This window comes from Rhinatrema bivittatum, chromosome 19, assembly GCF_901001135.1.
Source record: "Rhinatrema bivittatum chromosome 19, aRhiBiv1.1, whole genome shotgun sequence".
NCBI classification, from domain to species: domain Eukaryota; kingdom Metazoa; phylum Chordata; class Amphibia; order Gymnophiona; family Rhinatrematidae; genus Rhinatrema; species Rhinatrema bivittatum.
Genome location: NC_042633.1, coordinates 22,082,351 through 22,106,095, shown reverse-complemented (window position 1 = coordinate 22,106,095; position 23,745 = coordinate 22,082,351). Strand labels below are relative to the sequence as shown.

Genomic DNA, 23,745 nt, shown 5'->3' with positions numbered 1-23,745 from the left:
AATCTAGCCTGTCTGCTTGTTGCCTCAGCACCACCAGTGGATGGTAGGTAGACTTAGATTGTGAGCACTTATTGCTAATTCCAAGGAATGTATTTCATTTAAAAGTTGTCCTCGTTCCTTCATCTCGTTTGCATTAACAAATGCAGCCCTTGAAATGAGGTGCCCTCTTGCCACCGCTTTCAGACAATGCCATAGTACTTCAGGGGATTCATTAATCTCCAAATATTCCAATAAGGTACCCTCAAGCCGGCTGACAAACACAGAGTCTTCTAACAAGGAGTCATTTCATTTCCAATATCGTTGGCCCTGGTCGTAAATATTGAGGGTCAAAGAAAACCACACTGGAGCATGGGTCAGACCAGGTCTTTGGTTCTGTTTCCATCTGCTTAATCTTATTACTAATGCTTTTATCAATCAGGAAATAGTCAAGTCGAGAATACGTCTGGTGACGTATAGTTCCTAGATCGCCTCACATCGATTACATTCCCATGCTCCATTATAGATTTTAAAGCAGCTCTAGCTAGATGGGAAACACTGCTACTATGAGCTGAATTGTCTAATGCCGGGTTTAAAGTAGTATTAAAATCACCCCCTAATATCAAAATTCCACCCGCATTCTTCAGCATCTCTTCCCCAAGCATATGAAAAACGGACTCTTGATTAGAATTTTGAACGTATATGTTAATAAAAGAGTATAATCCCCCTCCCCAATACTATGTTCAAAATAATATACCTCCCCTCCTGGTCAGAAAAGCATGAATGAGTATCAAATACCACATCTTGTCTAATCATAATTCCCACTCCCACATACTTAGCCTTTAGGGAGCTTGCTGCCCAAAATCTATGATGAAATTTAGAGGAATACATCAATGCCTCATGATGCTTTTGAGATGTCTTTCTTGTATAAACACTATATGAGCTTGTAGTCTATCTAGCTCTTTATATAGGAGGCGTCTCTTGGTGGGGGAATTTAGACTCTTAACATTTAGAGATACAACCTTTAAGGAGGCCATGATTAATAAGGGAATGTGTGTTATTGCACCCAATGCCTCGTAGACTTTTCTCGTAGTCCCCAAATTCAGGATAGTCCCAAGAGCCCAACCAATCCTATCTAACAGCCGGATCCCAGCTTTCAGACCTTGCAGGTATTTATGAATGGTAACCCAACATAACCCGCCCCTCCGTTTAGGCATGGTTCCCGCACCACGCATATGATCCCACAGGAGAAGAATAGTGAAAAAACACAGTCTCTGGGGTCTCCGCTAGGCCGCTCTGGTAAAACCAAATGCGCCATTGACACAAAGCAAAATTTCTTGGGCGCTAAAACCGCTTGAGGAAAAACCAGTTATGAATAATAGAAACTCGTAGGCAATTTAGAGTCAAACTGTTCAAACGACACAGAGACGGGGGTCATGTCTGCTGTATTACCACCTGCAGTTAATCGGTAATAATCAGGTTGCTTCTTTAGATGAGGAAGAATCTTCTGAGTTCTGTCTAAGCCTTCTCCCTCCTTTCGTTACCCATTGCCAGCGAGGGGGGGTGATCTCGACCTTGCTTTGTTGGAAGTGAAGAGGGGTGCATAGTTGAAGTTTTAAAGCCCAATATCTTTTAAAATCATGCCTGCTTCTTCTATCGTCTTTACCCGGTGAGAGGTGCCATTTATCATAAACCACAACCCAAATGGGTACATCCACCTGTACCGAATATTTTCTTTAAGTAGAAAGCTTGTTATCTCCCGGAGATCCTGTCTTTTTTTTTAATGTGGTAGGCGATATATCAGCAAATACAGAGAGTTCCAGTCCCTCCCAGTTCCAGGTGTTTTGTTGTCGTGCCTTGAGAAAAATGTGCTTTTTAATTGCGTAGGAGTGAAAGCAGACAATTATGTTGTGGGGCTTATTGGCGACTCGTTGGCCTAGTGAACAGTGCGCTCTCTCGATCTGAATTTTTGGTGGGACTTCCCCCCTCGGCGCCATTTTGGGAGAGGAACAGAGATTGGCATATTTTGATCACTACCTCAGAGCAGTTGGAATATTCAGGAAGTTCAGGTACGCCACGGAATCGCAGGTTACACCTAAGAGAGCGATTTTTTTCATTGTCTTCTAACTTTTCAGCCAACCGCTCAATCTCAGCTTTAGTGTCCTCCTACTCTTTCTGGAGATGCTATATATCCTCTGCATGCGTGTCAATGCGGATCTCAGATTCGTCAATCCTCCGGCCCAATTCTGATATCTCCTCCTTTAATTCCGTAATCAAAGTGGTTATTTCTTTTTTATGAGTTTTAATATCTTCTCTTAAGTCCTGGAACCAGCCTCGGAACTCCTCTCAGCTGGGTATTTCAGCATTAGCTGATCCTTCTCCGGTCTCCATTACCGCTGTCGTGCCTTCGGGATCACCCGCTGATTTTGGGTAAGAATATTTGCGAATGTCCATGGATTTTTCTCTTTACCGCCATCGCTTGATTTTGTTGTAAATTAGAGGTCAAAATTGCTAACAATTATTGTCGGATGCCCAAGATTAAACTGTGATTTAACGGACTAGCGAGAGAGCCCAGATTCAGTCGGCCATTCACTCTGATGACGTCATATCCTCTCAGGCAGCAGACTTTTGAGGCGGCAAAAAAATGCCCCTCGCAGAACGCCACTGTGGTGTCTGCCTTACCTTGCCTGCCCCTGCCGCAGCTGCCAACCCAGGCCAGCAGCGGCAGAAAGGAGGATGGTCGCTGCCTTGGGCCGCCGCCAGAGGCCAGGCCGGTGGCATGGAGGAGGGACGCTGTCGCCGCCGGAGGTGGCTGGAGGGAGGAGGGGCGGGGGCGGAGCAAGAGGAGGGCAAGGCGAGAGGGGCGGGGGGCAGGGAGCGGGGGTGCCATCTTGTCCCTCACCTCAGGTGAAGAGTAGGGCCTTGCTCGAGCAGGCACCAAAGCACAAGAGAGGCAGCAGAACATGCTGAGCCTGCGCTGTGTGACATGGGACGCCGCACTTTTCTTATTTTATTTTGTTTTAGATCATTAGATGCGCTCACGTTTATCAACACAGAGGGCAGCTGAGTGTGAGGCAGTTGGCAGCCGCGACAGGGGCAGGCAGTGTGAGGCAGACGCCACAGCGGCGTTCTGAGAAGGGCATTTTTTTTTTTTTTGCCGCCTGAAGCGGCCGCCTCACCCTGCCTCATTATAAAACCGCCCCTGGGTGGGAGGAGGGCATAGCGGGATGGCCGCCCTGTAAGCCAGGAAGGGAATGTATCCCAGGAGTCCCCTCCCACGATCCGAGATGCAGAAGGCCGGTTTCTCCTGCCCCGGGGCACGTGGGTACCTCGGCTCAGGGCCCGGCAGCACCGGATTGCCTGAAGTTTGCCAGGGAAGCTGAGAAGGGGGCCGTGCAGAGCCAGGCTGGGGAGGTGCAGCTTACTGGGGGGAGCGATGAGATTTGGAGTAGCTTCTCCCACTCTCCTCCCGCCAGCTTGTCTTCCCTCCTCCCCTATCTTTGCTTCTCTCTGGTTTTCCGCTAACCTGGTTACTCATTAACGGAGTGGGTGAGAGAGGGAGGGACGCAGGGCATGCTTCAGGGTGAGGGGGAGATCAACGGACGCCAGGAGCAGCTGTGCCAGCAGGCCATGTGTGCCCCTTCCCGAGCCTCGTCACCAGCTGGCATGGACACCGGCTCTTCCCAGGCCACTGCATGTAGCTTCCCCGCCCCCCCCCCCCCCCCTACCCAGCCAAGCCAGGTAGTCCTGTCTGGCATTCCCCACCTTTCCCACATCCTTGGCGTTGCCTGCTGGAGACTGCTACCAGCACGCATTGTGCCCAGTAAGAGAGCCCCTGCAGCCTTTTACATTGTGCACCATAAAAACTACAACCCTCCTTCCCTCACCCCCCAGCAGCAATTCACACACTCACCTCCACCCCAGTTACTTTACAGTTTTTACATGCCATACAGGTTGCCATCTTAGAACATCTGCTGGCCATTTTCAAGTGGGTGAAGTCCAGCTGTGCCCAGCCCTGATTCCACATTGCAAAACCCAGTCACCCCACTCTACTCGGCTAACCTCTTTAGCACTGACCTCTTCTCTGCTGCACAGCCGTCTCTGGCCAGCTAGAAGAGCCCCCCATCAGCAACAAACTCTGCTCTGCTTATTCACCTGAGATACGAGGGCAGGGGAGAGGACCGGAAAACTATGGCACATAAGGAGCCCAAGGTATGCGATAATAATCAATGGCCCATACCATGTTATTCTGTGTACTTCAGGTTTCAGCCTGGAGGCTAAGGGGGCCACTACCTTCTGCAATCAGCCACAGGGGCGGGATGCCTGTGACGTCATACTGGCTACTTATGACATCACCACTGCCCAACACGCATCATTATGGGCTCTGTGATGCATGTTCCCGTTGGCATCGCATGCCAAGGAGGAAACTTGGAGGGAGCGTCAGAATGGTGCGCAGGTGGCGTTACCTGGCATAATCATACAGCACAGACAAGTGGGGGCCCCCGAAACAAGCAGTGTACGAGCACAGCACAGACAGCTGAAGAGAGCACAAAGCGGGAGGGGGGAGCAAAGCAGCACCCTGAACACAACATGGACGGCTGCAGAGAGAGCAACGGGGGGGGGGGGTGTTGGACAGCAGCGCCCTGAGACACCCAATATATGAACACAGCACGGACAGCTGCAGAGAAAAAAAAGGGGGAGGGGTGGAGAGCAGTACCCTGAGAACCCAATGTATGAACGTAGCACAGACAGCTGCAGGGAGAGCAAAGGTGGAAGGGGTTGGTCTTCAGTACCTTGAGACACCCAATGTATGAACGCAGCATGGATGGCTGCAGAGAGACCTCAGGGAAGGAGATGCTTCAATCTAGGGGGGTCACAGCTTTTTAGTCAGTTTTGTTAGCACCTCTCTGCTGTCCGTCCGCCCTTTCTTCCCAGCCGCTTCGTGTGCTCTGTGCTTTGGCACATGGGAGAGACCTTCTGCAAGCTTTATTTTATACAGGATTGCAGTTTGCTGGAGGGGGGGGGGGTTCTTTGCTTTATTGAGTTTATGTTATGTTACTAAACTGTTTTATTTCTTAATCTCTCTGTACCCTATGCTTGGTCGTACTTGTTTTCATATGTATTCCCTGTCTCCTCCTTCAATCTCCCATGGAAAAAGCCAGGAGACAAAATGCAATGAATTAAGCAAAATGGATTCCTGTCCTGAAATCCTGTCCTGGTTTCTGCTCCATGGCAGCTCCTATCAGGAAATCAGAATACAACTCCTTGCATGCAGCGGGTAGGAAGGCAGGGACTGGATCAGCCTCTTTGGATGACCTGAGCCTGAGGGGACAAACGCCCCCCGCCCAGCTTTTCCAAGGCAGCAGAGTTCTCACAAACTCATGGCAGATGCACTGAGTTGGTTTTTCTGGTGCCCTCCCTTGGCACAGGAGAAGCTGGAGTCGGGAGCAGAGCTGCTAATGTTTGCCTTGCTCTGTCAGCTCCATCCTGGCCCCCCTCCCCTCCTGGCCTCTGCCTGGTGCATGGGGGGGGGGGACTGAAGCAGAAGGCAGTCCTTTGCTGACTACCATTCAGCACAGGGGGAGGCAGCACATTTTCAGCTGGCCTAAGACACCCGTTGGCAAAGCCTGGCCTGGCCAGAACCCCCTTACAGCTCAAGTCGCCAAGATACAAGCAGAGCAGAACCTGCAGGATAAACAAAGAGTCCCTGCATCTCCAGTGATCGTCCCTGCGTCCCCTCAACCCCTTAAGTAATTCCTGTATCTGATTATTCCCCATCCTATCCCTTCTGTCTCCCTTCACCTATTCCCATATCTGTTTATTGCCCCTGCTTTTCCCCTGACCTCACACATCGCGATGGAGTCTTACTCACTCCTTCCATCCCTGACCTTACACATCACGATGGAGTCTCACTGACTCCTCCCATCCCTGACCTCACACATCACGATGGAGTCTGACTCCTCCCATCCCTGACCTCACTCCTTTCAACCCTGACCTTACACATCACGATGGAGTCTCACTGACTCCTCCCATCCCTGACCACACACACTGAGACGGAGTCTCACTCACTCCTCATCTCTCCAATCTCACACACCACGATAGATTCTCACACATTCCTCCCATTCCTTACCTCACACATCATGATGGAGTCTCACTTAGTCCTCCATCCCTGACCTCACACTCTGCAATGGAGTTTCACTCACTCCTCCCATCCTTGACATCACAAACCATGACACAGTCTCACTTGCTCCTCCCATCACTGACCTCACACACAGCAGTGGAGTCTCACTGACTCCTCCCATCCCTGACATCACACACCATGATGCAGTCTCACTCGCTCCTCCCATTCCTGACCTCACACACCATGATGGAGTCTCACTCACTCCTCCCATCCCTGACCTCACATACTGCAATGGTGTCTCACTGACTCCTCCCAACCCTAACCTCATTCACTCCTCTCATCACTGACCTCACACACAGCAGTGGAGTCTCACTCATTCCTCCCATCCTTGACCTCACACACCACAATGGAGTCTCACTGACTCCTACCATTCCCTGACCTCACTTACTCCTCCCAACCCTAACCTCATTCACTCCTCCCATCACTGACCTCACACACAGCAGTGGAGTCTCACTCACTCCTCCCATCCCTGACATCACACACCACAATGGCGTCTCACTCCTTCTATCCATGACACACAGCGGTGGAGTCTCACTCATTCCTCCCATCCTTGACCTCACACACCACAATGGAGTCTCACTGACTCCTACCATTCCCTGACCTCACTTACTCCTCCCAACCCTAACCTCATTCACTCCTCCCATCACTGACCTCACACACAGCAGTGGAGTCTAACTCAGTCCTCCCATTCCTGATGTCACATGCTGCAATGGAGTTTCACTCACTCTTCCTATCCCTGTCCTCACATACTGCAATGGTGTCTCACTCACTCCTCTCTAACCTCACACACCACAATGGAATCTCACTCACTCCTCCCATTCCTGACCTCACACACTGTGATGGAGTATCACTGACTCCTCCCAACCCTAATCTCACTGACTCCTCCCATCCCTGACCTCACACACAGCGGTGGAGTCTCACTCACTCCTCCCATCCTTGACTTCACACACCGCAATGGAGTCTCACTCACTCCTCATCTCCCAACCCTCTCCATTGCTGTTGCAAAATGTGAATGTGTTGCTAAACAAAACAGATCAGATTTTTGATAATGCTGTAGAGTAGACTAGAAACAAATCCAATTTATTTTGTTAAAAAAAATCTATTTCTGTACCAATAAATGATGATCATTTCACAGTTGAAATCCATTCTGGAAATGTTACTTTAGGGTTAAACCTCCTGCAGTCACCACATCCCCCAAAGAGGGAAATTAATCACCAGACTGGTGGCTAGCTGAGTCAGAACTGCTCAGTACTCATTGTCCAACTAGAAAGACGTATCTCAGCAGAGAACGGCCTTACTGGAAGTGGTAGGCAGCTCACTGCCCAGGTTGGCGATGGCCAAAAAGATTTAGAGCCAGCCAGGTCCTGAGCTTCCCCAGCTGGCGATGGCCATCTTTATTTTGCAGCCTCTAATGTTGGGTGACAAGATGACATCATGATTGCCCCTATCACAGTTTGAGATTCACTACTCCTGTTAGGGGCTACAGTTTATCGCCCGATCCGGGCAGTGCGGGAGCATTCGTAGCTGCCTGGCTTGATTCTTGAGTTTGGTGAGGAAGATCCTGACCTCCATGGGTCATGGTGTTCCTTGAGTGTTGCGGTGAAATGCCCAGCTCCTGGATCCTCCCTGTGGCAACTGAAGACTTCGCTCTCCTCAGATACATTGCTTTAACCCCCAAGGGCCCACTTCAAAATCAGAGATCTTCTCAAAGGCATAAACAGGTCATGTCCAACACTGAGTTTGTATGTATGTATATATATAGTTGAAGTCAATATTCAAAGTGGCCATTTAAGTAAACTTGGCTGGATATAACTTATACGTGAAGTTACAAGGTTGCTTCAGCGGCACGGCCATATAAGTTATAACCAGCGAAGTTCAGACCTGCTCTATGGCAGACCCTATAAGTTAGATCTGCTCTATGGCAGATCGTGTGATCGGTGCTCTGACCAGCTGCCGACCTGCCTGAAACCCACCAAAGGCTCCTGAGTATTTTCTACCCCCCCCCCCCTCTCCCTGATTCCCTGCTTGTCTAACCTGTTTAACCTGTCCTCTCTCTCTCTGCTGCTTTCTTGTTTCCTGCTGCTCTGTCTCTCTTTCTCCTGCTGTTTTTCTACCACACAGACGCTGCCCGAGGTCCCCGGAAATGCTGCCTCGCTCCTCCCCCTTGGCTGACGTCACTGAACGCCAGGAGGGGGGATTTAAAATCGAGGAGGGAAGCAGAGGCGCCGCGCCCCGGCGCCGCGCACCGAAGGAGCGCACCAAAGGGGCATGCCCCTTTGTACGCCCCTTCGTACACCCCTGAGAAACCGTGGAACCGATTACAACAACACTACACATCTACCAACTTTCAACATGGACAAGGAAAATGAACTACCAGATGAATATACAATTGCCATCTGCACAAACAAAGGTAAATATGAGAATAATTACTTAAAGAACAATACTAGAGAGAGAACAAAAAAGACAATAACATCCTCACGCAATAATTTGATACAGGTAAAAAAGAACCCTATTTCTATTTCCAAAACTTCTGCAATAAACGAACTGATCATGCTAACATTCATCTTAGTAAATGCACATTCAGTTGCAAAGAAATTCCCAATCATTACGGATTTACTGTATGACAATAAACCAAACTTTGTTGCAATAACGGAATCATGGTTAAAAAAAACAGACGTAGTTCTAAAAAATCAAATAGCACACAAAAATTATGAAGTATTTTCAGTCCCCAGAATAAATAAACGCGTAGGAGGTCTCCTACTAATTATTGAAAAAAACCTTTAAATGTAAACCTATCCAAATAACACCCCCCCAAAATCATGAAATTGCCATTTTTGATACCAACAATTTACAAATATGCCTTATCTACTGCCCACCAAGCCTCCTAGAATTAAATATATCACCGCTAATTGAGTTCCTTACAACGCACTTAAACATCGCTAAACCAACCATAGTGCTAGGAGATTTTAATCTTCACATGGACGCCCACCCTCTAACAAATGCATGCCAAACACTATTAGACGCTATGACAGCATTAGGCTTCTCACTAATAACCAACAAACCAACACATAAAGCTGGACATTCACTGGATCTCACCTTTATTAACCACAGCTGTTTAGAACACTGTAAAACTGAATACACACAAATTCCATGGTCTGACCACTTCCTTATTCATTCCGATGTAAAATTCCTTAAACCTCAAATCAAACAAAATCATAAACCTATAGAATTTAAATACAGACCACCTTTTAATACCGAAAAACTAAACGACAAACTGGACGAAAAACTAACTGATATTGACTACAGCAACTGTAGTTCTGCCACAGAAACATGGTTAGAAACAACCAAAAAAATAGCTGACGAAATAAACCCCATCAAATCAATACAGGAAAAAGAAGCAAGACAAAAAAACCCCCTGGCACAATATAAAAGTAAAAGATGCAAAAAGGACTCTCAGATCAATGGAAAAAAGATGGAGGAAACACAAAACTACCGATAACCTAACCAAATACAGAAAACAGCTAGCTCTTTACAAACATTTAATACTCAATGCTAAGAGAGAATATTTCAGCAATAAAATAGAAAAATTTGCGAACAATCCAAGAACACTATTCACAATAGTTTCGAACCTAACCAGTGACAAGCAAGAATCACCACAAAACCTACCAGAAGCAAAATGTAATGAGATTGCCAAATTTTTCAGTGACAAAATTACTAAGTTAAGAGACAAACTTCCAAATGCTGCCAACCAAGAAATCAAAATGCAAAAAAGAGATGTCAACCAATGGACATCATTCACTGAAATATCTGAAATGGAAGTGGAACAAATGCTAAAAAATGTAAACCCCGCCCCACACAAAATTGATGCAATACCTACTATTGAACTTAAGAAATCAGCTAACACAGTCACCCATACACTGACTAAAATCATAAACCTATCCCTTGAAGAAGGAACAATGCCAGATATACTGAAAGGAGCAATGATAAAACCAATAATTAAGAAAAAAAACAGTGATCCCCTTATCCTGAACAACTATAGGCCAGTATCAAATCTTCCCTTATTAGCTAAATTAATTGAGAAAACAGTACAGAAACAGCTAGCTGAACACCTAGATGACAATAACATACTGTATCCATCGCAACACGGATTTCGAAAACACTACAGCACTGAGACATTGCTCCTCTCTCTAACAGATAACATTCTAAGAGGTTTTGATAGCGGTAAACACTATATTCTAATAATGCTCGACCTATCGGCAGCCTTCGACACAGTTAACCACAAAATACTACTAAATAGACTAGAAGAAATCGGACTACAAGGCAAAACATTAAACTGGTGCAGCTCATATCTAAAAAACAGGTTTTTTCCAAGTTCAGATCAATAACACATTATCAGAAAAAATCAACCTCAAAACAGGGGTTCCGCAGGGATCAGCCCTGTCTGCGACCCTTTTTAACATATACATGCTGCCATTATGCCACTTACTGGCAGGACTAGGAATTATACATTACATTTATGCTGACGATATCCAACTAATTCTACCTATAGATGACACAATAGAGAAAACATTAAATCTAGCTAACATGTACCTAAGCATTATAAATCAACTACTGACACAAATGGAACTTGTTATTAATATTGATAAAACAGAATTTCTACACCTAGAACGGAAAAATACTGAAATCAGCCAAACCTCAATAATCCTCAAAGACAACCAGAAAATTGAACTAGCTGGAAAAGTACGTAACCTTGGAATAATAATGGACCCTGAAATCAATCTAAAACAGCACATATCACTAAAAGTAAAGGAAGGATACGCAAAACTCATGGTACTCAGAAAACTAAAGCTACTACTAACTCAAAATGATTTCCGAACAATTCTACAGGCACTAATTTTCTCCAGCACTAATTTTCTCCAGCACGGATTACTGTAATGCCCTGCTGCTAGGACTACCAAATACTACGTTAAGACCACTTCAAATACTTCAGAACACAGCAGCTAGAATACTAACCGGAAAAAGGAGGAGGGACCACATAACCGAAACCCTAGCGGAACTACATTGGTTACTGATTGAACACAGAATTAAATACAAAACCCTATGTACCATCCATAAACTAATTCATGATGAGAAATCAGACTGGCTAAACACAGCATTACGGGTACACGTCCCACACAGAAATCTTCGATCAGCAAATAAAGCACTCCTAACCATCCCTTCAGTTAAAACAGCAAGACTAACCCAAGTGAGGGAAAGGGCCTTATCATTAGCAGGACCCACAATTTGGAACACAATGCCTCCAGAGATCAGATTACAAAGTGATCTCAAGGCATTTAAGAAAAATTTAAAAACATGGCTTTTTAGACAGGTATTTTACAAGGAGACGGGAGAATAGAAATTATTCAGGAATAAGCAGATAAACACCGACACACAGTACTTATGACAATACAGTAGAGTAGTCTATGAACCCCACATCACAGCTAGCATATTGATAACACTATGTAGAATAAATTTACCCGTAAAAGTACTTTCAGTACACTCGGTCATGACCCACTTCTCTAAAAATTATTTTGTCTAATGATATATTGTAACCGAACCTTTGACGGCACCTGTTAGAATGTACTATAGTACACTTTTACTTACATTAAATATGTGCCTACATGTAAACCATTGCGATGGTATATAACTTAGCGACGGTATAGAAAAGATTTTAAATAAATAAAATAAATAAATCTAACTTATAGGGTCATTCATCAAAATGCAATAGGCCATTATCGCGGAAAAATTAACTGATTTCTTTGCTTCGGTGTTTACTGAAGAGGATGTTGGGGAGGTACCCGTAAAGGAGAAGGTTTTCATGGGTAATGATTCAGAGGGACTGAATCAAATCACGGTGAACCTAGAAAATGTGGTAGACCTGATTGACAAACTGAAGAGTAGTAAATCACCTGGAGCGGATGGTATACACTTCTCCTCAACAGTCTAAACCTTGTACTCAATGCTTCGAAAACAGAATTCCTGCTCATATCACCGGAAAACAATAACACACTTCCTAAACCACCCACACTCCTTCAAACAACCCACGTAAGAGACTTAGGAGCCATCCTAGACAATCGTCTCAACCTCAAAACATTCATTAACCAAACCACCAAAGATTGCTTCTACAAATTACATATCCTGAAAAGAATAAAACCGCTGTTTCACACTCAGGACTTCAGAACAATCTTGCAAGCAATAATCTTTTCCAAACTAGATTATTGCAACTCATTACTATTAGGCCTCCCAGCTTCTTACACCAAACCTTTACAAATGGTTCAGAACTCTGCAGCCAGAGTCCTTACAAATTCCAGGAAAATTGACCACATTTCACCTATTCTCAAAAACCTCCATTGGCTTCCGATCCACTATAGAATCATGTACAAAACCATTAACATCATATACAAAACTATCAACCAACACACGCAACTTGACCTACAAATACCACTTAAAAAATTCACCTCCGCCAGGCCTATCAGGGAACACTACAAAGAGTCACTCCAAATTCCAAAGGCCAAAACCTACCAACATAAATCCTTGAGTCTCAGAGCCTTCTCATCAGCAGGTCCAGCTCTCTGGAACTCGATCCCACCTGATTTGAGACAAGAGCCATGCTCTTTAACATTTAGGAAAAGACTAAAAACTTGGCTTTTCAAAAAAGCATTTCCAAGCCTTGAATAAAACCTCCTCTCACTAGCACTAACTCGTATGCAATAATGGAATGTAAACACGAATCAACCAACCTCAAACCCTCTCTCACTAATTCCTGCTGAATATTTATCATACTATTACCATTCACAACTGTCATATTTATTCATTTGATTACCTATGTACCGTTTCATAGTCTTATTTTTTCACTTGCTATTCTAATGTATCAATAGGCTGAAATGTAAATATTGTGCTGTTCAATTTCTCCCCTTCCATCCCAAGTTTATTTTCCTTGTTTTTTGTAACTTTCCCTCTCCCTTTTTCTGATTCACTGTATTTAAAGTTCAAGGTTCTTATTGAAAATATTGTTTTTTACGTTACGTTATGCTTTACACTCCTTGTTATTTGTAAACCGGGTTGATGTGATGCCTATCATGAAACTCGGTATAACAAAAACAATAAATAAATAAATAAATAAATAAGAGTTCTGAAGGAACTAAAAAATGAAATTTCAGACCTATTCGTAAAAATTTGTAACTATCTTTAAAGTCATCCATTGTACCTGAAGACTGGAGGATAGCAAATGTAACCCCAATATTTAACAAGGGCTCCAGGGGCGATCCGGGAAACTACAGACCAGTGAGCCTGACTTCAGTGCCAGGAAAAATAGTGGAAAGTGTTCTAAACATCAAAATCACAGAACATATAGAAAGACATGGTTTAATGGGACAAAGTCAGCATGGATTTACCCAAGGCAAGTCTTGCCTCACAAATCTGCTTCACGTTTTTGAAGGAGTAAATAAACGTGGATAAAGGTGAACCGGTAGATATAGTATACTTGGATTTTCAGAAGGCGTTTGACAAAGTTCCTCATGAGCAGCTTCTAGGAAAAGTAAAAAGTCATGGGATAGGTGGCGATGTCCTTTCGTGGATTGCAAACTGACTAAAAGACAGGAAACAGAGAGTAGGATTAAATGGGCAATTTTCTCAGTGGAAGGTAGTGGGCAGTGGAGGGCCTCAGGGATCTGTATTGGGACACTTACTTTTCAATATATTTATAAATGATCTGGAAAGAAATAAGACGAGTGATATAATCAAATTTGCAGATGATACAAAATTGTTCAGAGTAGTTAAATCACAAGCAGATTGTGATAAATTGCAGGAAGACCTTGTGAGACTGGAAAATTGGGCATCCAAATGGCAGATGAGATTTAATGTGGATAAGTGCAAGGTGATGCATATAGGGAAAAATAACCCATGCTGTAGTTACACAATGTTAGGTTCCATATTAGGTGCTACAACCCAAGAAAGAGATCTAGGCGTCATAGTGGATAACACATTGAAATCATCGGTTCAGTGTGCTGCGGCAGTCACAAAAGCAAATAGAATGTTGGGAATTATTAGAAAGGGAATGGTGAATAAAACAGAAAATGTCATAAAGCCTCTGTATCGCTCCATGGTGAGACCGCACCTTGAATACTGTGTACAGTTCTGGTCGCCGCATCTCAAAAAAGATATAATTGCAATGGAGAAGGTACAGAGAAGGGCTACCAAAATGATAAAGGGAATGGAACAGCTCCCCTATGAGGAAAGACTAAAGAGGTTAGGACTTTTCAGCTTGGAGAAGAGACAGCTGAGGGGGGATATGATAGAGGTGTTTAAAATCATGAGAGGTCTAGAACGGGTAGATGTGAATCGGTTATTTACTCTTTCGGATAGTAGAAAGACTAGGGGGCACTCCATGAAGTTAGCATGGGGCACATTTAAAACTAATCGGAGAAAGTTCTTTTTTACTCAACGCACAATTAAGCTCTGGAATTTGTTGGCAGAGGATGTGGTTAGTGCAGTTAGTATAGCTGTGTTTAAAAAAGAATTGGATAAGTTCTTGGACGAGAGGTCCATTGCCTGCTATTAATTAAGCTGACTTAGAAAATATTACTAGCAACGGTAACATGGAATAGACTTAGTTTTTGGGTACTTGCCAGGTTCTTATGGCCTGGATTGGCCACTGTTGGAAACAGGACGCTGGGCTTGATGGACCCTTGGTCTGACCCAGTATGGCATGTTTTTATGTTCTTATCGCACGAGTTACGGCGTTATCACTTGCACTAACGACTTATCGCAAAATGCGTATGCAAAAAAAAAGTCATATTCAAGTGGGAGGAGTTAGGGCAGAGTAAATGGTAAAGTAGGGGGTGGTAGCGCGCTGCGCGATACGTTTCGCACAATATTGCGGGTTAGTAAAGCGGCTAATAACTACACCCTTTTTCTGGATGGTACGGGCGGATTGCTGGCGGTATCGCATTCCGCAGTATTAATCTCTACACGTATCCAAAGCAATGAAAACTGCAATCAATACACACACTCCTAGCAAGCATTCCTGGACCAATAAAAACGGCTCTTTTTAGCAGATCAAGCTTTCTAACTGCTTTTGGTGAGTGGCAGTTGTACTAGTACCTGCATTCTTCATGCCTGGCCAGCCTCGCCGCACTCAACGAGACATGGATGCTGAACAACCAGAACAGGACCCGAGGCCACTTCCAAGACTTTCCAGGGAAGCACCAGTAGCGCAGGCAGAGGCTCCGCTGCGGCGGGGGTCTGGGTCCTGGCCCGGGACATGCGCGCGCCCGGTCACAGGCTAGGAGATACAGGGAGCGGATCTTTCCTCCACGACCATCCTTGCTGGGCGTGCCTGAGGACTTTGTGGTTAGCGGTTAGCTTCTCCGCTCTCGGGCAATCCTGGAATCAGGGCCAGCACGTCCATTAGGCGAACCTCGGCGGTCGCCTAGGGCGCCAAGCCGTAGGGTGCGCCGAAGAGCAGCCACATGGTGCCGCAAGCGGGGCCTATCCTGCTCACAGCAAAGAGACGCACACAGTCGGTGCCGAACACATGGGGGGGGGGGGGGGGGGGGGCAGTGCAAAGGTTGCCTAGGGCACCCAATACTCTTGCACCAGCCCTGCCTGGAATTATATAAAAATATCCGAGGGGATATGGATCCAGTCACAGCAAGACAGCAAGATCCTGTGCTGTCCCCAGCCTCACCAACCTGTTGGCCATCCTACACTTCATGGCAAGCAGCTCTTTCCAAACCACTGTAGGGCTGGTCGGGGGAATATCCCAAACCACATTCTCATGCTGTCTCGACCAGGTCATAGCAGCTGTATAGCTTAATTCAACCTCCTCATGTATGAATTCTTTGCTTCGGTGTTTATTGAGGAGGATGTTGGGGACATACCCATTCCAGAGGTGGTTTTCAAGGGTGACGATTCAGATGAACCGACCCAAATCACAATGGACAAACTGAAGAGTAGCAAACCACCTGTACCGGATGGTATACACCTCAGGGGTTCTGAAAGAACTCAAAAATGAAACTTCAGATCTATTAAAACTATTTTGCAACCTATCATTAAAATCATCCATTGTACCTGAAGATTGGAAGGTGGCCAGTGTAACTCCGATATATAAAAAAGGCTCCAGAGGTGATCCGGGAACTACAGACCAGTTAGCCTGACTTCAGTGCTGGGAAAAATGATGGAAATTTTTATAAAGCACAAAATCACAGAACATATAGGCAGACATGATTTAATGGGACACAGCCAGCATGGATTTACCCAAGGGAAGTCTTGCCTCAGAAATCTCCTACATTTTTCTGAAGGGGTTAATAAACATGTGGACAAAGGTGAACTGGTAGATGTGGTGTATTTGGATTTTCAGAAGGCGTTTGACAAACTCCCTCATGAGGGGGCTTCTAAGAAAACTAAAAAGTCATGGGACAGGAGGCGTTGTCCTTTTCTGGATTGCAAGCTGGTTTTTAACATATATTGAAATGTTATTGCTTTAGTGGATTTTGTAATAAAAGATTTTTGTACATTGAACATTGTAAACATGATATTGATGGAGATACTCATATACATATATAAAATGATTTATTGAGTACCCATATATTAGAAATATTTAAAGCCAGAAAAAATATAAGTACTACAAGTGTTTTATGATAATTTTCACCAGTTCCAAGCCAAAGGTTAGTATCACCCTGGTCATGGATATTTTTCCCTCCTGTTATCAAGGTTTCCTGAGAGACGAAAGGTCAGCAGGGATCCCAATCCACTGAGGTAGGAAGGCTGCATCATAGTGGAAAAGTTTCAAGAACCTGGAATCTGGTAAAGTGAAGTTGGTGAGATAAATAGTTTCTCCTCCAGCCAGGTAACTCACCCAGTAGCCAAAGGTGCCAATGGTCATGATGGTGTGGTTGCAGTGGGCAAGGAGAGCAAAATCCTTCCCAGGCGAGGACTCAATCCCATCCCCGGAGAAGTAGACATCTCCTTTGGAGGTGTCAATGTTCTGTTTACACCAATGCATTCCGTTGCTGGTTACCACAAAGATAGGCTCATGGTACTTACTACGAAAATAGCCCATTGCCTTCTCCAGGTAGGCCTTGTCTGCCACAACCCCTTTCCAGATGTCTGGCATGACTTTGAGATAGTCCCCCCTTCGCACGTGAACTCCAATAAAGGTGGCATTCCTCCTGCTCCCTTTCACCTCCTCTAAATGCTTGTTGGCCTCATCCCTGATGAAGTCATGGAAGGTGAATTCTCGGAGGATCTCCTCTCGGATGTGGTGGTAGAAGGTCCATGAGCAGGGAAAGCCGGTGAGCATCACGTATTTTCCTTCAATTTGTTTGTATTCCTCTGACATCCAGTCATGGAGTTCATAGTTCCTCCAGGGCACCATATTAACCACATCATTATTCAAGACAGGTAAGGTAATCTTGAAGATAGGAGACAGCCAGGCATGCATGTCTGGCATGATGTATGCTTGGTGACCACTAAGCTTGGCCAATGCATATAGAGTTGCATACTGTCCCATCTGGTTTCCTAGCCGCCCATCAGACTTAATGATCCACAGGCCAGGCTCTGGACACTTGACTTTGGATTGGCTGGCCTTTTCTACAAGAAACTCAAGGTAAGGGTGCTGGCCACAGGCCGTGAACAACTCTGTCCTGTGTTTCAGCCAGAAGCCAATATGGTTTTGGAGCCTATAGAGCAATAAGAGAGCCATCACGCCAATCAAGAAGAGCGCCACGATGCATATCCTCCGCTTCCGGTATGGCTGCTCCATCCTACCTGCTCTCACCTTTCAATCAAGTGGAGCAAGATGTTGCTTTGTCTGTTCCTGGAGAGAGAAAAAACAAGAAGAAGGTATCACAGAACATAACAAATTCAGTCCATCAATGCTTTAAAACCCTTCCTCCCCCTTTCTACAACATTGGGCCCTGTGAAGGGATCCAGCTGCCACATGACAATCATGGCTTTCCTTTGAAAGTCGCTAGTTCTCTGACATTGAAGCCAAAAGAGCAAACCATTGCCATGAGATGATCTGCTGCATTTTATCGGAAGGAGGGGAAAATGAAATTGCTTACCTGCAACAGGTGTTCTCCTAGGACAGCAGGAAGTTAGTCCTCACACATGGGGTGACAACAACAGATCGAGCCCGGCACGGAAAACTTTGGCTGGCACACTGAGCATGCCCAGCCTGCCACTATCCCTGCGTCCACGTGGGGTCTCTCTTCAGTCGTGTACGTAGATACAAGAAAAAGAACAAACCAACCAGAAGAACCCGAATCCGCAGGGAGGCGAGTGGGTTTCGTGAGGACTAACATCCTGCTATCCTGGGATGGTAGTCCTCACACATGGGTGAATCCCTAGCTACAGGCTGGCCCGAACCAGCGGGCCCAACAGACAATGAACCAGGTACCAATGGGCACAACAATAGAGGCGCTGGTGGTAACTGTTGCGTCCGTCGGTCTCAGACGGCTTCAACCTCTGTGCCTCATCTTTCTCTCTGCTCTCCCCGCTAGCCTTGGGAAGATGGCTATCGCCGCATCTGCATGCCGCTCTCTCCGGCGTCCCCGGAACGGCAATGGCAAGGCAATGTGCCATGTTTCTCCTGAGGGCCTCCTAGGGTGCGCTGTGCGCACGCCACCCACGTCTTTATCCACATCATGGCGAGAACTTCGGGGGCGGCCCCCTTGAGTGACGTCACGCGATCCGGGTATTTAGCCTGCCCTTCGTTTGCTAACAAATCGAGTTAGCAAGGATTGGACTTGTCCAGTCTAAGCTACTCTGCCGCTTCCCTGCTGCCGCTGGAAGCTCTCTCTGACCCTTCGGGGTAATTCTCTAACTTGGGTACCTGCTCCTCGGGGCCCTTTGCTTTCTTTCAGGTGCCTATCAGGGATCAGGTACTCACTCCTCGAGGGCCTGCTCTCCCTGCCTCGGTGCCTGTATTCAACTACTTCTGCCTGCTGGGATCTCCATCTATACAGCTTCCAACTTACAGCCCGATCCAGTAAAGTCCGTGGGAGAGCAGACTAACGCCCGCTCTCCCGGCGCGCGCACCGGCCCCTCGCCGGTGCGCGCGATCCAGTATTTAAATTAGGCGACGCGGTGCAAACGAGGAAAAGGAGGCGCTAGGGACACTAGCGCGTCCCTAGCGCCTCCTTTTGGCCTGGAGCGGCGGCTGTCAGCGGGTTTGACAGCCGACGCTCAATTTTGCCGGCGTCGGTTCTCGAGCCCGCTGACAGCCACAGGCTCGGAAACCGGACGCCGGCAAAATTGAGCGTCCGGTTTTCGGCCCGACAGCCGCGGGCCGAATTCAAAAATTTTTTATTTTTTTTTTTTACTTTTTTTTACTTTTGGGGACCTCCGACTTAATATCGCTATGATATTAAGTCGGAGGGTGCACAGAAAAGCAGTTTTTACTGCTTTTCTGTGCACTTCCCTGGCGCCGGAAGAAATTAGCGCCGACCTTTGGGCGGCGCTAATTTCTTGGAGTAAAATGTGCGGCTTGGCTGCACATTTTACTTACTGGATCGCTCGGGAATACCTAATAGGGCCATCAACATGCATTTGCATGTTGAGGGCGCTATTAGGTGCCGCGGGTGGGCCGCGTGTTTTCCTCCCCTTACTGAATAAGGGGTAAGGGAAAACACGCGTCCAGAGCAGGGTGACAGTGCGCTCCGACGGAGCACACTTTACTGGATCGACCTGTTAGTGAGTAATCTAACATTGTCAGTCTGTCTCATCTACAGCTCAGCACTGGGAACCTGCATCTGGAACTTCCTATGCTATCATTGCGAGACGGGTCTCCTCTGCCGAGATGGAAGAGCCGATCCGCTACCTCCTGTTTCAGGGACCACTCGTGAGGTTGGAAGGTGCGGCTCAGCCGGTCCGCTAGGGTGTGCCCGCCAGGCACATGGCCTGGAGAAATATCCCCTGCACCAGCAACTAGCTCCAGATTTGCACTGCCTCCTGACAAAGAAAGAAGGACCTGCTTACCCCCCTGCTTGTTGATAAACCACATGGCCACTTGATTATCCGTCCAAACAAGGATGATCTTGTTAGCCAAGCAGTCCCGGAAGGCCCATAGGGCGTACCAGATTGCCCTCAATTCCAAGAGGTTTATCCGGAACTGCGACTCCTGCGCGGTCCAGAAACCCTGGGTACGGAGGCTATCGACATAGGCTCCCCACCCCAAGTGGGACGCATCCGTGATCAGCACAACCTGAGGCAAGGGTGCCCGAAAGGGAATACCCCGCTCTAGGTTGAATGGAGCCATCCACCAAGTCAGGGAGGTCCGGACTGATGGGGACACCTGGATGCGGACCTGAAGGCCCTGGGTGGCCTGTGGCCACTGGGAGCGCCGGGACCGCTGGGTTCGGCATATATGGAGACGGGCAAAAGGAGTGACATGCACAGTCACCCTAAAAGTTGCAACATATGCCGCACCGAAACCAGCATGCTCATTTGAATCTCCCTTGCCAGGGAGGCCATCGCACACGCTCTGTCGTGTGGCAGGAAGGCCTTGGCTTGTGACGCATCCAGGACGGCCCCGATGAAAGCCAGCCGCGACAAGGGGCAGAGGTTTGAATTCGGATTGTTGATTAAAAACCCTAGGTATTCCAGGACCTGAATAGTACTGTACAGTGCCCCGGCCTGCGTGTCGCTTTGCCCCAGCCAGTCGTCCGGGTATGGAAACACCTGGACTCTGAGCTGGCACAGGTAAGCCCCCAGCACAGCAAGACATTTTGTGAAGACCTGTGGCGCAGAGGCGAGGCCAAACGGGAGCATGCAGTACTGAAAATGTTGGAGCCCTACCACAAAGCGAAGATACCTCCTGTGACTTGGGAGGACCGTGATGTGTGCATTCAGGTCAAGGGAGCAAAGCCAGTCCCCTTGGTTTAACAGGGGAATTATGGTGCCCAAGGATATCATCTTGAATTTTTCCTTTTTTAGGAATCTGTTCAAGGCTCGCAAATCCAGAATGGGATGAAGGCCTCCTGTTTTCTCTGGATTCAGAAAGTAACGAGAGTAAAACTCCCGACCCTGCTGTCCCTGACTTGCAGAAGGGACAGCAGCTCTGGATGTGAGACGAGACCCCCACTGTGGGCTCAGGGGAAAATCTGGTAGAGTTTCCACGAGATTCAGCCCATAACCCCACCTGATGACGGACAGAACCCATCAATCCGACGTCAAGGCCGGCTTCCAGTCTGCGAAAAAGCAGAGCCGGCCCCTGACCGGGGGATTCCCTGGCACCAGAAGAGGCGACTGGCACACCCCCCCCCCCCCCCTTGCCACCAGTCACAACCCCGTAGCGGGACTGGTCTGGGGGGCTGGCTGAGGGCGTGGGTCATGCAGCTGGAGGGATCTGCCCCTGGTGCTCTCCTGCTGCAGCCTGGAGCGGGGGGCCGGCGGGAAGTACTTTCTAGATCTATAGAAAGGTCTCCTCTGTCCCGGACAGAGTGACTGGAAGAGGTCTGTGAGGCCAAGGATCCGGCAGATAAGTGCTGGAGGGTCTCATGATGGTCCTTTAACTGTGCGACCACGTCCTTGACCTTGTCTCCAAAAAGATTTTCTCTGGTGCAAGGCAAGTCTGCCAGCTGGTCCTGAACCTCAGGACGAAGGTCTGAGGCCCTAAGCCAGGCTAGATGATGAGCAGAAATACCTGCCGCCGCTACATGCCCTGCTGTCTCAAAGACATCGTAGGTAGCACGCACCTCGTGCATACCACATACAAGGCCCTATTGAACGAGCGCCATAAGGGCCCTCCTGGGGCTGCTGCGCCAGACCGTCCGCCATGTCCTGGATTTCTTTCCAGAGATTGCAGGTGTACTGGGTCATGTATAAAAAGGTAGGAGGCGATCCGGGCTATCAACATGGATCCCTGATATACCCTCCTTCCCATGGCATCCCATGTCCAGTTGTCTTTACCCAGAGGGGCTGACACATGGGTTTTTGACTACTTTGCCTTCTTGAGCGCCAATTCAACCACCACCGACTGTTGGGGAAGCTGGCACTTTTCAAAGCTTACAGTCTGCTGTACTAGGTACACCCCATCAGTTCTGGTTAACAGGGGCAACGGAGAGGGGGTGTTCCCTTAGCCGGAGGAGCAGGTCCCAGAGGATATCATGCAACGGCACCACTACGACCTCCTTCGGGGTGTCGACAAACTGGAGGATCTCGAGCATTTTATGGTGGGCTTCCTCTTCCATCATGTTGGAAGGGGATAGCCTCGGCCATCTTATGGACGAACCCAGCGAAGGTGAAGTCCTCCGATTGGGAAGCCGGTGTTCCTTTGAAGGGGAAGGATCCAACGGAAGGTCATTGGAGTCCACCGATGAGGCGTCGGAGATATCCTGGCCCCAGGGGTCATAGGGGCCATTGAGCTATTCGAGACCATCCGGAGAGGAGGGATGTGGAGCCCCAGGCATGGCTTTAGGTGCAGGTGCTGGGAGGCCTGGGGGAACCATGGGTCCCAGAGGGCTGAGCCCTGGCCCCGGAAGCACCGGGCATGGCACCGTGGGGTCTTGAGGTACAGATGGCACCGACAGCCCTTCATCTCCCAAGGAGTCCCCCACAAGGACCAACTCGGACACCTTGTGTTTTTGTGCTCTACAGTTCACCAAGAAATCGCAAGGCACCGGCATCAACTGCATTGGGAGGGCACAAAGGAGGACATCGAGGCAATCCAGCAATGGTTCCAGCCTAGTTACTGCAGTCGGCATCAGTGCAGGCGCCAGCCTTGAAGGCGTCGGCGAAGGCACCAGTATCGGTGGTGGGGGCATCGGCTCATGTTCGAGCAAAGCACGATCCACCGCCAGGCGCACCCAAAACTCCAACTCCGCCTCGAAGGCCTCTGATGAGAGGGAAGGCTGAGAGGGGAGGGTTGGGCTCAACTCCTCCTCAGGGTCCCAAGGAGGGTTGATGTCTGGCACCGGAATCAGTGCAGATGGCCCCGGACCACCGACATTGAGGGAGGATAGGGCCTCACAGTGTCAAGTCCGCTTAGGCGGCAGGGCGACAAGCACCATGGTCCTCACATGCCCGGTCCCGTGCACAGATGGGGACTGGTGCCGATGTTTGCGGGATCTCCCAAGATGCTCGGCCTGGTCTTTCCCTGGCGCCGAGGACGATGATCCAGAAGTCCGGGACTTCGAGGACACCAAGACTGGCCGATCTCCGGAGCCCCCCTGCCCGAAGAGCTTCAGGGGAGGGGTGGTGGCCGAGGGATTGAGGGCAATCGGTTCTCCTCGGTCCCTAGGTGTTGAGGACGCCAACGCCGGAGTAGAGGGCTTGGATTTGTCCGAGCCAAACACTTTCTCCATTTTGTCCAGCCTGGCCCAACAGCCCTTCGGGGTCATCTGGGCACACAAATTGCAGCCGTGGACATCGTACGACGCCCCCAGGAAGAGGATATACACTTCATATGGATCTGTTAAGGACTATGTTAAGGACATAGTCTGGGGGACTGGGGGCATTGACGAAAGCCCCCAGTGCACAGAGACCGCAAGGGCACGATGACCGGCGGATATGGGAGAGGTGAAAAGTACTCACCAAATGAGAAGAAC

At 47.8% G+C, this 23,745-nt stretch overlaps 1 protein-coding gene and 1 long non-coding RNA gene across 2 annotated transcripts in view; one reads left to right on the top strand and one right to left on the bottom strand.

The window, feature by feature from the left end:
* LOC115080673 overlaps window positions 1–23,745 on the top strand; it is a 153,486-nt gene that overhangs the window by 105,377 nt on the left and 24,364 nt on the right. Inside the window, exon 2 of the long non-coding RNA XR_003853628.1 lies at window positions 8,279–8,567. This is a non-coding gene — a long non-coding RNA (uncharacterized LOC115080673). The remainder of the gene's footprint in view (window positions 1–8,278; window positions 8,568–23,745) is intronic.
* Window positions 16,752–23,745, bottom strand: part of LOC115080672 (galactoside 2-alpha-L-fucosyltransferase 2-like) — a 36,522-nt gene continuing 29,528 nt past the window's right edge. Inside the window, exon 2 of the mRNA XM_029585025.1 lies at window positions 16,752–18,014. Within this exon, the coding sequence (XP_029440885.1) occupies window positions 16,905–17,960 (1,056 nt within the window). The 5' untranslated portion in view covers window positions 17,961–18,014 and the 3' untranslated portion in view covers window positions 16,752–16,904. The remainder of the gene's footprint in view (window positions 18,015–23,745) is intronic.